Source organism: Ammospiza caudacuta, chromosome 16 (assembly GCF_027887145.1).
Source record: "Ammospiza caudacuta isolate bAmmCau1 chromosome 16, bAmmCau1.pri, whole genome shotgun sequence".
NCBI lineage: Eukaryota > Metazoa > Chordata > Aves > Passeriformes > Passerellidae > Ammospiza > Ammospiza caudacuta.
Window position 1 is genome coordinate 13107760 of NC_080608.1, and position 14206 is coordinate 13121965.

The 14206-nt window shown below is 44.0% G+C and overlaps 1 protein-coding gene across 2 annotated transcripts in view; it reads left to right on the top strand.

The window, feature by feature from the left end:
- Positions 1–14206, top strand: part of GRIA1 (glutamate ionotropic receptor AMPA type subunit 1) — a 120977-nt gene that overhangs the window by 92949 nt on the left and 13822 nt on the right. For both annotated transcript variants that reach the window (XM_058815439.1, XM_058815441.1), the window contains exons 12-13: positions 9089–9287; positions 9776–10023. In XM_058815439.1, coding sequence (XP_058671422.1) covers positions 9089–9287; positions 9776–10023 — 447 coding nt within the window. The remainder of the gene's footprint in view (positions 1–9088; positions 9288–9775; positions 10024–14206) is intronic.

Sequence of the window (14206 nt, forward strand, 5' to 3'; positions counted from 1 at the left end):
TACTTTTATCAGCACTGAGATACCATGTGCACACTCACTGGATACACATTCGAATGAGCTTTGAACTCCTTGATTCAAATTGCTCTGGCTAAAGAAACACAAAAAGCATCCCCAGCTGCTCTTTGCTGGTGTCATCCCCACAACTGGCCTTCCACTGGGAGGCTCAGAGTTCTGCCTTAATTCCAATGGAATTTGGTTTTTGTCACAGACATATTTTATGAAAAATCCTTTCCTTGGGATTTTTCCTCCTGAGAAGCTGAGAGGCCTCAGGAACAAAGTGTAAACAATGGTTATCTGCTGCTGTGGAATGCAACAGGTGCATCTGGGATTGGCCCATGCTGGTTGTTTCTAATCAATGGCCAATCACAGTCAGCTGGCTCGGACAGAGAGCCAAGGCACAAGCCTTTGTTATCATCCTTTCCTATTCTATTCTTAGCCAGCCTTCTGATGAAATCTTTTCTTCTATTCTTTTAGTATAGTTTTAATATAATATATATAATAAAATAATAAATCAAGCCTTCTGAAACATGGAGTCAAATCCTCATCTCTTCCCTCATCCTGGGACCCCTGTGAACACTGTCACAGGCATTTATGGGGCCTATTCTGCTTTTGTGTCAGATTTCATCCCAACTGCTCATCCTTGTAACTGGGGAAGCACCATACCCCCTTTTTCATGAAAAGTTCAGGAATGCATTTGTTCACTGAGCAATTCCCATGGTAACACCCCAAGATGATGAGAAGTTAAGACAAATTTATTGAAATAGGACAGAGATATTGTGTTATCCATTGTGAAAGGCTTGAGGAAGCCAAGTAACTGGGAAAAGCAAAATGTGGATCTTGCTAAGAAATTGGGGCAAAAATTCTTATGTGCTTGGGCAGAGTCTGGAGTTGGAAAGGGCAGAGCCTGGTGTCACCTCTGAAGTCTTCCACACTGTCTTTGCCTTCCCTCCATTTCCACATGGATCAAAGGAGCAGCTGGAGAGCAGCTGATTCATATGCTCAGATGGCAGGAAAGGGCACAGAGCTCGTGCACACAGCCCTTCCCTTAAACAGCAGCAGCACACTTGATGGCATTCAATCTATTTAATAAAATCATGCAGTAATTCTGATTAGTGCCTACCCAGAAGAGTTGTTGCTTACCCTCAGATCCAAAGGCTAAGCAGCAATAATCCAATCATGGTAATCATAACTTACTACTTTGATCTTCAGATAAAAGAGTCTATAGAAGTGCAAAAGTGTTACATCACTGTTATTTGGACAACTTCAAAGCGTGTTTTATACACTAATGAATTCTCCCAACTCAGTCTGATGAGGAGTAATAGGAGGAGAGTGTGTGAACAGAGGAGTAGTGGGGAAGGAGATTAGTCCTCATGTGGTGAAAGAGAAAAGCAATAAAAAAAGCACTTGTGCCCTGTGTATAGGTGTGAGATGTGATGAAGAGTACAGCTGCAGGAGCCAAGTGCACAGGATGCTCTCCCAGAGGAGGAATTTTCTCTTCTCTCTTTTCTTGAAGCTTGCAATAAGAAGGAAAATCTCAGGCTGCAGAGAGGAAAACAGAGGGAGGGGACAGCTTTTCATCTCAACAGTGCTTCTGAAGCCTTAAAAAAAAAAGATTTTAAAAATCACCAAATAGATCCTGGCAGGTGAAATAGGGGAGAGCAGAAACACTGAATTTGTTTTCCCTTCACAGGATGGGAGTTTTAATGCTAAAACACAGGCACACGCGTGCACATAAAACTCTTCTAAAAACACTGTCTGGGGAGAGCAGATTCATTCCTCACCACTTCTACAAGAGATATAGTATGTCTGTCCCTGTTCAAAAAAGAAAGGCTCCAAACTGAAACTAGAGAAAATCCAACTTGTACGGTCCTGGTGAGGAATCACATTTTAAATTAGAAATGAGAGATAAAATGAAGGGAATATTTGGAAAGATTGCCAAAGTTAATATCTTCCAGTGCAGAAAATACTCTCCTTCCAGAGCAAAGCCTGTCTCTCATCAGACTGGGAAATCTGACAAAAGACAGGAAAAAAATAAAGCAAAATGAACGAAGGCAAGACTCCCTGGAAGAAGTCTGAAGTAGGTTATTGTAGCATTATTGCCCAGAAGTCTCAGAAATGGAGCTCTAGTGTGAGCAAAGGTAGATGGCTAAAGAGGATCTTGGAAAAATGAAGAACTGATGGCATATAATCCAAAGCATATTAAATCTTTTGGGGGAAAAAGCAGCTTTTTCATCAAGTAGACTTTGAAGAAGAGACTGTGGGAGACCATATGGAATCCAGCAACTCAGTAAAGGACATTGGCACAATAGGCTGTTGCTCAAAAAGAAGGATGAGTGCTGTTAAATTTGGGGCCACCTGAGGTTGAGGAAGTTCCTGAATAATGAATCTCCTGGGGCTCTCCAGCAACTGCTTCTGACAAAATTTTATGCTTGTCACCTTGTGAGTTTTTCTCAGCAAAGTGAACAAATGTCATCAGAGTGAGAAAAATACATGAAGAGCCTTTTTCTCAGTGAAATTTTTGCTCAAAGGCATGACGAGAGTTGGGGTTTTAATCCTTGTAGTGATAGCTGGCAAAACAGCAGAAGAGGGATGACTTTGCCTTTCTCTGGGGCTGCCAAGCAGCCCTAAGTGACCACATGTTTCTCAGCAAATCACTATCTAAATATCCATCCCTTCAAGCACCCTGTCTGCAACAGGAAGAGGCACACTGTGTGTATTTTAGAGGATGATCACATCTACCTCTCTGCCTTTCAGCTATACTCATTTTTTCTTAGGTTTCCACCTCATCCCTCTATCCTGGCCCTGCATTTGTACTGTTTTTAGCTGCCCTCTAGAAGAGCTGAGTGCATTATCCTGCAATTTTAGGGTTAGACATCTCATTTCAGCAGCCAGGGATGCTGTGCAGGATGGCAGTGATACCTCAGTCCTGCAGTTCTGCTCTCTTGCAGTATTTTTGTGGGTCCTGCTGAAGTTGAAGAGGGCTTGCTGCCCATGTCAGTCCCAGTTTGTTTGGCATCTTGTGCTTCCAACACCCCTCTAGCTGAGCAGGTGAGTTGTGCTTGCTGAGAACCCTCAGGTGTTGTTTTGGACACACAAGGGCACAACCTGCAAAGTGCTGTGGAGTGCACACATCACCCACCCCCTGCATGGCTGGGCCCATTTGATGCTGCCTCTGCCTGCTGGGATTCAGTGTCTCAGGAAGGGGAATTGGGCAAAGCAGCAGCTCAGAGGTAAATTCCACCTGGTGGCCATTGCTTCAGGCCACCCACCCAGGACAGGTTCATCAACATGATTCATCCTCTTCTCCCACAGCTAGGAGCTAAATTAGAGAGATGGAGTAAGCTATCCAGCATCCCATAAAGTAGCAGGGCTTCACAGGGAACAGAAAAACCCAGCTCCTGGATGCTGGTCCTCTGATTAGGCTTAGGCACCTCTTGCTTGTCAGAATGCTAAGTGAATGTCTGGAAAACAGCACGGAGCTGCTCCTGCAGTCATGCTTATACTTAGCACTGCAGTAATCCAGGGCCCAATGAGTGGAGAACCACAAGTGGCATGATGCATTTCTGACTAAGCAGGAAAACTCATTTTAGAATGAGGTTTTGCCCATTAAAGGGAAATTGAAGGGGGGAAAAATGCCAACATATTCTGCAAAAGAAGAGATGAAACAGTAGGAGAGGGAGCATACACTGCTGTCCAAAGCCATTAGCTTAGGCAGAAAGAAACAGTAAATAAACCATGATTTATAATTAACGCCTCACAGATATACATCCCCCTGTTGAATCTGGGAGATTCTGTGTGTTTGCAGAGATCACATTCAGTTGATGCAATATTTACACTGTGAGCATCCACAAGGCCCCTTCTTAAAGGCACTTCTGCTGGGATTCCATAACCCATACTGCCTTCATCCAGCACATTGGATTTGGGGTAAGATGGACTGGCAGGGTTTGCCTGAAATCACAAGAGTAGATCTCCAGCCCATATGCAAAACTGAAGAAGCCCTAATTATTTTTTTTTTCTTTTCTTTTTAACAAGAATTAGAGAAAAAATCCAGGACACAGCCAGCATGGGACTCCCAGTGCCTGTGCACCCTCAGGTTCCTTACCCTGTCTCCCTGGTTAGTGTCACCCACAGGGTACCAATATATGCAGCTCTTAACTCTGTGGAAAAGTTGTGAGATATAAAGAAAGAATTTATCCCTCTGGGAGAGGTAAATAAGAATATCAGTGGATAACATTCTTACTTCTGTATTTGTAAGGGCTTTCCTGACACTGCATGTTAAAACCCAGCGCTGCAGTCAGGGCTCCAGAGTCTTGTACCAGGAGCTAGGATTCAATAACAAGTAAAAGCAAACTCATATGGCAAGAAAATTAGTAATGCAGCATGAAAAGAAAAACTTGCATTATGATCCCTTGAATTTTGTGGCAAGCAGTTGTGAACTCATTCAAAACTCTCCATGGCACAGCAGAAAATAAGAGGATAAGAGCTCTGCAGTCTGTACTTGATGGATGCACCCAGAGCTGATCCCAGCTCCACAACCCCACACTGAATTTCTTCCTTTGCCTTTTCAGCAAATCTGGGGTTCATGTCAGGAGGTAAAGTGGTGAGACCAACCATGCCAGATGGTCTGTGACACAGAGGAAAAGCAAAGCTCTTTACGTTGACAGGGTTTCATATTGAAAATTTGCTTAAAATAAGAGCAAAACTGGTGCAAAATGCATGCAATTAATCCACTACCGAGCCTGATTTCAGGCAGAACCATGGGATTGTCTAGATCAGTATCAAATTCACAGAGCTGTGTTGGAGATCAGAGGCTCTGTGTGGGTAGAAGACCAAAAGTGGATTTGACCCACAATCAGTAGCACAAGCACAGAAGGGCTTTTCTTTCAACAGTTTTGCATAAATTCATTCAGTGACAAATATGTCAGTTGAGCAAGTGAGCCTTTATTAGACTTGAATTTAGCAGCAAATCTGGGAAATCCTCCCAAAGCAACTATGGCTTCAGGATCCCAGATTTGCACTTCTAATTAAAACACTGTCAGTTTAGGTGTAATTCTCCATAAGGAATGGATTTGGGGAGGGGGAAGGGAGAAGTGGGAGAGAACTGAGCTGGTGCTTGAACAGTTTTCCAATGAGGTTTATTCTGTATATTTTCTGATGATCTTGTTAATATTTTTTTGCAAAAATGTATTGTTCTCTTCTAATAGATGGCAAAGCAGAAGCAAACTCCTGCTGGTTTTTCCTACCTTCCATGAGGGATAAGATCAAAGAGAAAATTGTTTGATCAAGGATTGCGTTTTGTTTTAAGAAATGAGATTATAGATGCATGATTTTCTATTCCTGTATGATCCATCAATGCTAAGGCTAAAATATTAGAACAAATCTCTTCCTGGGAACAAAGGGAACTTACAATTCCTTTCTGTGTTCTGCTGGCAAAATGCAGTTATTTTTGCAAGGAAAGGTTTTTAAAAAGTCATGTAAGTAAAAAATAATCAAAATTATTACTTTCAGCTTGGCCATCTGCAGTATTTTTATTGGGCAGATTTAAAGTAGCACATTTCAGAATTATCTTTTAAATTATATATGCAGTAGGTAAGGATATAATGTACTATAAATGCTAAAAGATAATTATTTGTAAGAGAAAGCAGAAACAAAATTGTTTACCATGTTAAAATTATACCATTTAGTCTTTCAGAAATTAAACTATAAGTAATAGCAAAAAGCAAAGCTTGAACAGACCCAAAACAACCATTATTTTCAGAGTGCTACTTTTAGAGGACATTTTCAACCGTTATCTTTGCATTCCAAATGAGAATATTAAGGCTTTATTTACAATTTCAGAGTTTTCCACGGTCCTGAAATCTTGGTTCCCAGCCAGCTCTAATTTTAAGTAGATTGTGCACTGTGGATAATGAGGGCAGAGTATTTACTACTTACTCCTGCAAGGGTAATGATGGGAAGGAGCATCCTGTTCTTGCCAGTTCTGGGAGGCACAGGCAGGATCCCAAGCCAGGGACAAGAGTGGAGGTGTGTTATTTTACACAGCACAGGCAGAGACAGAAGAAGAAGTCAAGATATCTTATTTTGGATTGTGTAGGAAAGAAGAGTCTAGGTGCAGAGGAAGTAACACAGGTTGAAAAAAGTACAGTCTGGTCTATTTAGATATTTTACCCCTTTTTGCACCCCATTAATGAAAACTTCTTACACTGTTACCGTTGCTTATTTTAGTCCAATTTTATTTAGACCCTGCTGTTTGCAATGATAATGAACATAAATGAATGCAGAGGTCAAATAGATAGATCCAAATATCTGAACCTTAGCACATCTTTAAAGTCCTAACCAGGGTGCTCAGTCTCACCTGAGCTTTGCAGGGGCTGAGTTACTGACTCCTTTCCACTCAGCAGGGTGCTGATTCCTTCACGTTATGCTTGAACAGGTACAGGGACATGTCCTCGTGCAAGAGGATTTAAACCCCACAACACCCATTAGTGAGGAGAGAAGGACTTGAGCCAGGGCTCAAGCTGCAGAACATTTCTGTTATACAAGGTCATTTTTTGTTACCCAGCTCCAGAGTGAGACTTTCAAAACCTCGCAGTGACTTTAAAGGACAAAATGCATCTACTCCTCTGTGACTGCTCTTACTAGAGCATAAACATAAATTCTAAGTCCCACTGGTTTTTGACCAGGCTTTTAGCTCCCTAATGTTGAAGTCACTCATGTCAGAAATCAGACAATATCTCCTAAATTAAAAAGGCACTTTGTAAATGTGCCCTGTGATGGAGGCTCTGCTGTTCATCTGCTGTGTCTACAGAAGGAGCAGAACAAGGTGGTAACAGATATTACCTTTGCAAGCACTTGCCATTTTAAGCAGGCATTGGCTCAGTCTAAACAGACAAGAGAAACCCAACTAGTTCTGTCCAGCCTGTGTTCACTGCTCCTGGGCCAGGCTGTCACAGGGGATCACATCTGTGGTGTGGTGTTCATCATCATGACTATCATTACATTCCTTATTGCACTGCTCTGTCCTTCAAGATTCTCCATCACTGGCCAGCTCTCCCTTGTGCCAAGTGCTGCACAGCCACAGAGCAAAAGGGCCACGTCCTGTAGATCCCATGGACTCAGTGTTTTCTCTGCTGTGCATTTCAGCAGTTTTGGTTCACAGCTTCCAGGTCCAGGTCAATCCAGCAATGAGGGCAAGCATTGCCCACTAGCAGTGTCAGCGACAAAACATCACTCACTCACGAGGCTCCTGCCATGCTGGCAGCCCTAGCAGCTGCTGACCACCTCTCCTCTCCTCCACAGCCTGTGAGAGTGAGCACATCCCTCCTCCTGCCATGAGGAGGAATGACCAGCACCAGCAGCAGGGACAGCCCAGATGAAGCCAGTCCATGATGGACACATGAATCCTGCCTGCATCCTTCTGTCTCCCTGGGGAAAGAAACAGCCCCTTCTCCCTCTTCCCCCAGCCCTCCCTGTTACCTTCCAGGCTCAGCAGCCCAAAGTTACTTCTCCATGCTGTCAGTGCCAGGTGTGAAGCCAGGAAGCACAAACCATCTGCAGCTGAGGGCAGGCAGCCCCCTGGGCTTAGCTGGTGGTGAATATCACCAGAATGTTGAGGGTCTGGAGGCAGGAATCTGGCTGACTGCAGCTGAAGGGATTGAAATCAGTCGCAGAAATATCTCAGCTTCATCAGGAAGGAAAGGCTTTATAATTTGCAGCTGGAGATGAATGTGATTATTTGCCATGCAAATGGATTTTGCCAGCTCAAAGTGGCCTTCATCAGCAGAGATTGTTGTATTTGACATTTTCTGGTTACTTTTGTTTAATGCCTCTGTGCTTTTTCTGAGCGCTTCCTTCCCTGAGCACACATCATCCAGACTAATTTTCTTCCTCTTCCTCATCAATCTGAAGATGTGTGAGTTGAATCTATAGCTGCCTCCCTCCCCAGTCCCTCTCCAAATATGAAACAAATGGTGACGCTGTATGTGCTGACAGTCCTGCAGCCTGAGTGTTCTCTGCAGATGGGATGCAAGAGGCTCGCATTTGTCTCACCTAACTTTAGCCCTTAGCTGGACTGGGATATCTCTGTTACCATCCCATAAACCATATTTCTGCAGAGTGACTCAGATAAGCAAAAAGACAATGCTGAAACATGGTCCCCTGTGGAGAAATAAATGGTGTTTCTCACAGGCAGGTCCTCCTTAGCCAGGCCTCACAGGCAGGTCCTCCTTAGCCAGGCTGTCTGGCTTTATCAAACAGCATTGTATGTTCCCTTCTGTCTGGGACAGCGCTCCGCATCTAGAGAAGGAGCATATAAATAATTTAGACAGAATGCCTGAATGCTGACATCATTCTAAAATCCTCTTCCACTCAAAAAATATTTGAAAAGATTTTAATATTAATGCCTGCTTGACTTATTTGCCTCTATAGCTATCAAATGGTTACAGTTAATTGGCTATTTGAGTGCAGACAGTACAAAACACCTAGATTTTAAAGCATTATTATGAACATCTTGTCTAACCATCTGCTGAATACAAAAGAGAGAATGTCAGTAGGCAAATTATTCATTAAGACCATAACTCCTCTCTGAGCTTCAATATGTCTTACAGAAAAACACAGGGGTTGTTTTTTTTAAACTTCAGGCGATGGAGGAGCTCACCAGAAGATCACAGCTGGGCAGTGTTTCTGGTCTGGTTCCATGCTGGTGCTCCTTCCTGCCAGGGTACATGGTACAACAGAGACCTCAACAGAGGCATTGTTGATGGGCATTGCCCCCTGCCCAGCTAAACTTTCTCATAATTATCTCCATATCTTGTCATTAATATTGTACTCTGAAAGGAATTGAAAATGAAAGCAAATTCTCTCAGTTTATTGCTATTTTTATTTTCACTGTGAATTTATTTATCCCCACTCTAATTACATCAACACCTTTAAAAGCAAATTAGGAACTGAGACAGACTTCTGGCTCCCTTGGAAGCAGCTGGAGAGTGTAACTTTGGGTAAATGGCCAGGTAATGATGGGCCTGCAAGCACAAGCTGCACCTTTCAGACCTTCCCCCTGCTCCTGCCTGACTCTCCTCTCTGTGCCCAGGTCTCTCTCCGGCCGCATAGTGGGTGGCGTCTGGTGGTTCTTCACCTTGATCATCATATCCTCCTACACAGCTAACCTGGCTGCCTTCCTCACCGTGGAGAGGATGGTGTCCCCCATCGAGAGCGCAGAGGACTTGGCCAAGCAGACAGAAATCGCCTATGGCACCCTGGAAGCTGGCTCCACTAAAGAATTTTTTAGGGTAAAAAGGAAACTTTAATGCAAACGTTTTTCTAAGCTTCTTGTTTGGCAAGTCCTCCAGGTCCGTCCTCTCTCGTCCTCAGCTCAGGTCTGGTTTCTATTCACTTTCTTCCCCTCACCATGTTACAGCCTGCCAGAAGATTGGCAGTGACTCCAGAGCATGTGATATTCTGTAGTTGTGAACACAAATATGGAATATCCGTGAGCCTCCCCACGTTACCAAGGACCTGCTCTGAGCAACTCCAAATGAAACCATCTCCAGATTTCCAGCTTGGCTTGCCCTTGGTTAGATCTGCAAAATCACTCTGTACGAGAATATCAATCAGGGATTGATCTGGGCCCTAGTGCAGAAGTGGTAACAACCTGTTACCCCTTTTGGCTTCCTTGGCCTGTTTGATGTGTGGGCGTTTGTTCAGTCCAAGCTGGAAATCTCAGGGGGCACCCAAACCTCCGTTAACGCTTCTGTTGGGTTTCTGCTGTCCTACACAGCGATCCAAAATAGCAGTGTTTGAGAAGATGTGGACGTACATGAAGTCAGCCGAGCCCTCCGTTTTTGTGAGGACGACGGAGGAGGGGATGATCCGGGTGAGGAAGTCCAAAGGGAAGTATGCTTACCTCCTGGAGTCCACCATGAACGAGTACATCGAGCAGCGGAAGCCCTGCGACACCATGAAGGTGGGAGGTAACTTGGACTCCAAGGGCTATGGTATTGCCACGCCAAAGGGCTCTGCGCTCAGGTAACTAGCTTGGGGTTGCTTCCTTCTGCCAAACCACCCAGCAAATCAATGTATGCACACAGTTCAATCTCCATTGCCATGTTAATCAAGCTTGGGGCAAGGAGGTGGGGGAGGTGGAGGAAAAAAAGGTTGTGACCACTCAGTGGGATGTGCAGGGAAGTAAAATGCCCAGCTCCCACTGAGCAGCAATGGGAGTGTCTAATTCTTCAAGCCCTGCATTTGGGAACTGGATCCTGGCTGATCCACTTGCTATGAATGTGTCTGCTGTATGAGGTGATGGCAGGGGGCTGCTGTGGTGTAACCATTGGTTTCACAGAGCTTTATCCAGAAGGGACGCTCATCCTGTGCCATGTGAACTGCACAGCTTTGCAGAGTATGGGATTACCCTGGCTTGGATCCATGCTTGCAGAGGGAGTTCTCATGGGGAAAGCATTTTGGTGTTTCCTAAAATGGAATGCTGGTGGAAGAGGCGGGAAATCCACTTTCAAAAGCCCTGCAAAGGGTGTTTCATTCCCTGAGTCAATTCAGATCCCAGCAAGCACCAAATTTATAGCAAGCACAAAGGGGTACAAATACTGCATTTCTGAGCCCAGACCTGCCGCTGACATGTGCCTTTTCCTACTGGCCTGTGAAGTATCTTCAGAGACCTTCCTTTAAAAGAATGAACTCTTTAAGAGCACAAACCCAGGCCTGAGTTGTTAGCAGAGCCTGGTCACTGCAAACAGCTGCACTCATGGACATGAGCATCCAGCAGGAAAACTGACCTGCTCAGAACAGCATTGCCACAGTCCACAGACTGGTATTGTCATCTTGGACACAGCAGAAGTATGGTTCCTTTTGGCAGAGGCCATGTCAATTCCTCCCGTTACAATCACGAGGAACATGAGTTGCAATGGTTTAGTAAACCATTAGATTACTAAACCATGAGATAACCAAACCAAACTATGAGATTACCAAACCATTAGATCTCAGGACCTGTAGCATTAAGTAATCAGAATGATACTCCAATGTATTTCAGTAGTTACTGAGTTATTTGTTAATGGAAGCCTATTACCAGAAGTGTACGTGTGGCCTTATAGTTGTTTGCTTACATAACCCAATGCAGAGACATTTAATCCATGATCTCTGGATTTCTAGAAACCAGATTTTTACCAGATGACCATTTGCAGAAGGATCTGTCTGGTCACACAGTGCCCAAGCCAAAGCCAGCCCAAAAAATCAAAGGTGCATCAACTGGTGGTGGACAAGACCCAAGGATTTTGATTACTACAGTCCTTCAGTCAGCTCACACTCAATTGAGCACTTCCAATACCAGCAGTAACTTTAGAGAAGCTGGTGTGGCCTCCTGCAGGTGACAACCTGCACCCCCAGTGCACATGGTCCAGAAGGCAATTCTTGCATGCAGGGCAGTTCAGGCTCTGAAATGACTCAGGTACCTCCAGCTGAAGGTGGACATATTCTCACAGCTTTGAGATGCTTTCTATTGCACACCTTCTACTGTTTGTTTTCAGTCTTGCAAATATGGAAATTAGGATCCAGGGATGATTCTATTTAATTAATTACTTATTTAAACATCAGTCTTGGATCCTAATTTTGATATTATAGAAACAAACAAACAAACAGGAACATCCTACCTGTCTTGTAATTTTCGGCATGGGAAAGAGCCATTTTTCATGCTTCAAAGAAAAATAAACCACAAGAAAGAAAATCACATCAATCATTTTACTTTTGCCACCCCAAACATCCCTCTGCTAGGCATGACTCCAAAAAATTTCTAACATTTCTTTCTGTTTCCTCTTTTTCATCCTGGCTGCATGTAGAACAAATTTCTTATGGGCCTAATGGCAAAGGAGGAATGCTTGATTTTCCATCTGATGGTGTTTCTTTGGAACAGTTCCTGTCCATTTTTTTGTCCCATTGTGTCTGTTTTGTTCCTGTTGTTTTAACTGTTTTAATCTCAGTAGCTCCCTACAGTCCTCATGTAGTGTCTGTTCTCCCCCTGGGGTCCTGCTCGTAAGAGGTGGCCCTGAGCAAGGGGACAGCCCTGAGGTGTCTGCCCAGCACGGCCATCCTGCCTCCTACTCAGAATCCATCTTCACCCACTCCCATCCACAGAGCAAAAGCTCTGAGCCAGGATTGCAGGAGGTTTGTGACCCAGGTCTATCTTGTATCATCAGGCGTGTTTTAGAAGCTGGGCATTGTAGCTAGACCAGTTTTCCTGCATTTAGGATAGCTGGTTAGGAAAGAATCCTAGAGAGAAAATACAGGAGCATTCATCATATATTTTTCTTGCTTCTACATGGGCAAACAATGTCAGGATGCTGCCACAAATGAATGAAAACAAGGTTGATAATCCAGAAATAATTCTACATGTGGTAGTAGGTGCAAACAGCCTTTTCAGAAGATCAGAATCTTTCAGAAGATTTGGTCTCTTGGACTGCTAAAAGAAATTACTTCCTCCTAGGTGAATCTGGCTTTGAATATCTTTGGCCTCTAGATGTTAAACATTTAGTTATATTTAAGCATGTCTGAGAAGGGCAGTAACAGGAGGGCAGAAATTTCACTTTTCAACACCAGTGAATTCAATCTGTGATCCTGCCTGACATGAGATAGTCACCCTGCTGCAAAACACCCATTTACCCAGCAAGAGATCCTCTCCACTGCTGGACAAGTAATCACAAAGAAGGAAAAAAGCCAAATTTTTCAAAATAGGGTAAATAAAACCCAAGAAATTCCCTGTAGGTCTGGACTCAGGGACTAGAGAGGTTTTTGAGATGGTATTCTGTGAGAGCAAGTTCTTCAGAGCAGCCATATTGACATTAAAGTTCCATAAAACAGAAGTCAGCTTCCCAGGGTCTGTGAGTGAACACAAAATGTTCCCTGTTAAAAACCCACCTTCATTCAGGACCCCAGACTTTTCAGTCTTTCATCAAAATACAGTCAAGGTGTAGTACAGCTTGTTCTGTGTTCTCCCTGGGAGCTGGAGAGACAATTAACCAAAATGAAGCTTCCTAGGAAAGAAAAAACATAATGTTCAGCACATGGCTCCAAAAATCATATTGCTGATAATGTGCTCAGGGAAACAGCAGTACATTTACTTTGTTAACACCTTGTACCCACATAGAAGCTGCAATGTATTTTGGCTCATTAGTTAACTAATTTTTCACAGATGGTTCAGGCATCAGAGTGCTAAGTAACCTGTATTCTGTTTTAGGAGACAGAATAATTATGATTTACTTAGTGTCAGATTCTTTCTGGATCTACACTCACATGTTCCCATTTGCTTTAAATGCAACCAAAGTCAGGCTCTGACCAAAATACCATTAGAGTTGAAAAGGGAAAATATTGATCCACCTTCAAATCTACACCTTTGCCTTCTCTTGGACTGGTAGCAAGCTTGACTGCATCTGGATTTTGCTTTTTGAAGGCTGGCTTCTGCCTGAAGGAGGCTCCCAGTCCTTGTGAAGGCTTCAGTGCTCGGATGGGATCCCAGCAGGCAGAGCCATGGCGGGCTCGTGGAGGTCAGCACATTCCTCTTGCTCACAGTCAGGGTCATTTCAGAACTGCAGCACAGGAGAACAGCCCCCTTGGCCAGGGTTTCCTGCTGTGGCACAGAGCACAAATTCTGAGATGGGAGCTGCAAGGTCCTTGGCCTTCTTAAAGACCTGTTTTATTGACATTCAAGGTGTGTTGGTGTATTGTTCATCCCTCCACCACTTCCATAATTTTTAAAGCCCTCTCATGTTTGTGCCTTGCTGTGCCCAGCTTTGTACTTCTTTTCCATGCAATGTCAACACCAACATTGCATCTGATACCCAGCACCCAGAAAAGAACAGTGCCCATGTGCAGAGCCTGTAAAACTCACCACTGCACATCCTGAGCCAAGGTGCTGCCTCAGATGTTCCCCACTGGAGCAGTGAGATGTGAACAGCTCTGAAGGCAGACTACAGCACAGCTTGGCTTTGGAGGCTGTCCTAAATCTGGATCACTGGTCTTCTTTTCTGTATGGTGGAGTCTGCCCAGCATGAGACTCATGCAATGTTTTCTATGACTGAGGAGATGCATCTACGAAACATTGCATCCAAAAGTCCCAGGTGTTCTCAGGTTTGTGCATTTTAATGGTGATGCAACCATCCTGTGCCCTGTTGGTAACATGGCAATGGTATCACAGGGCATACAGGGC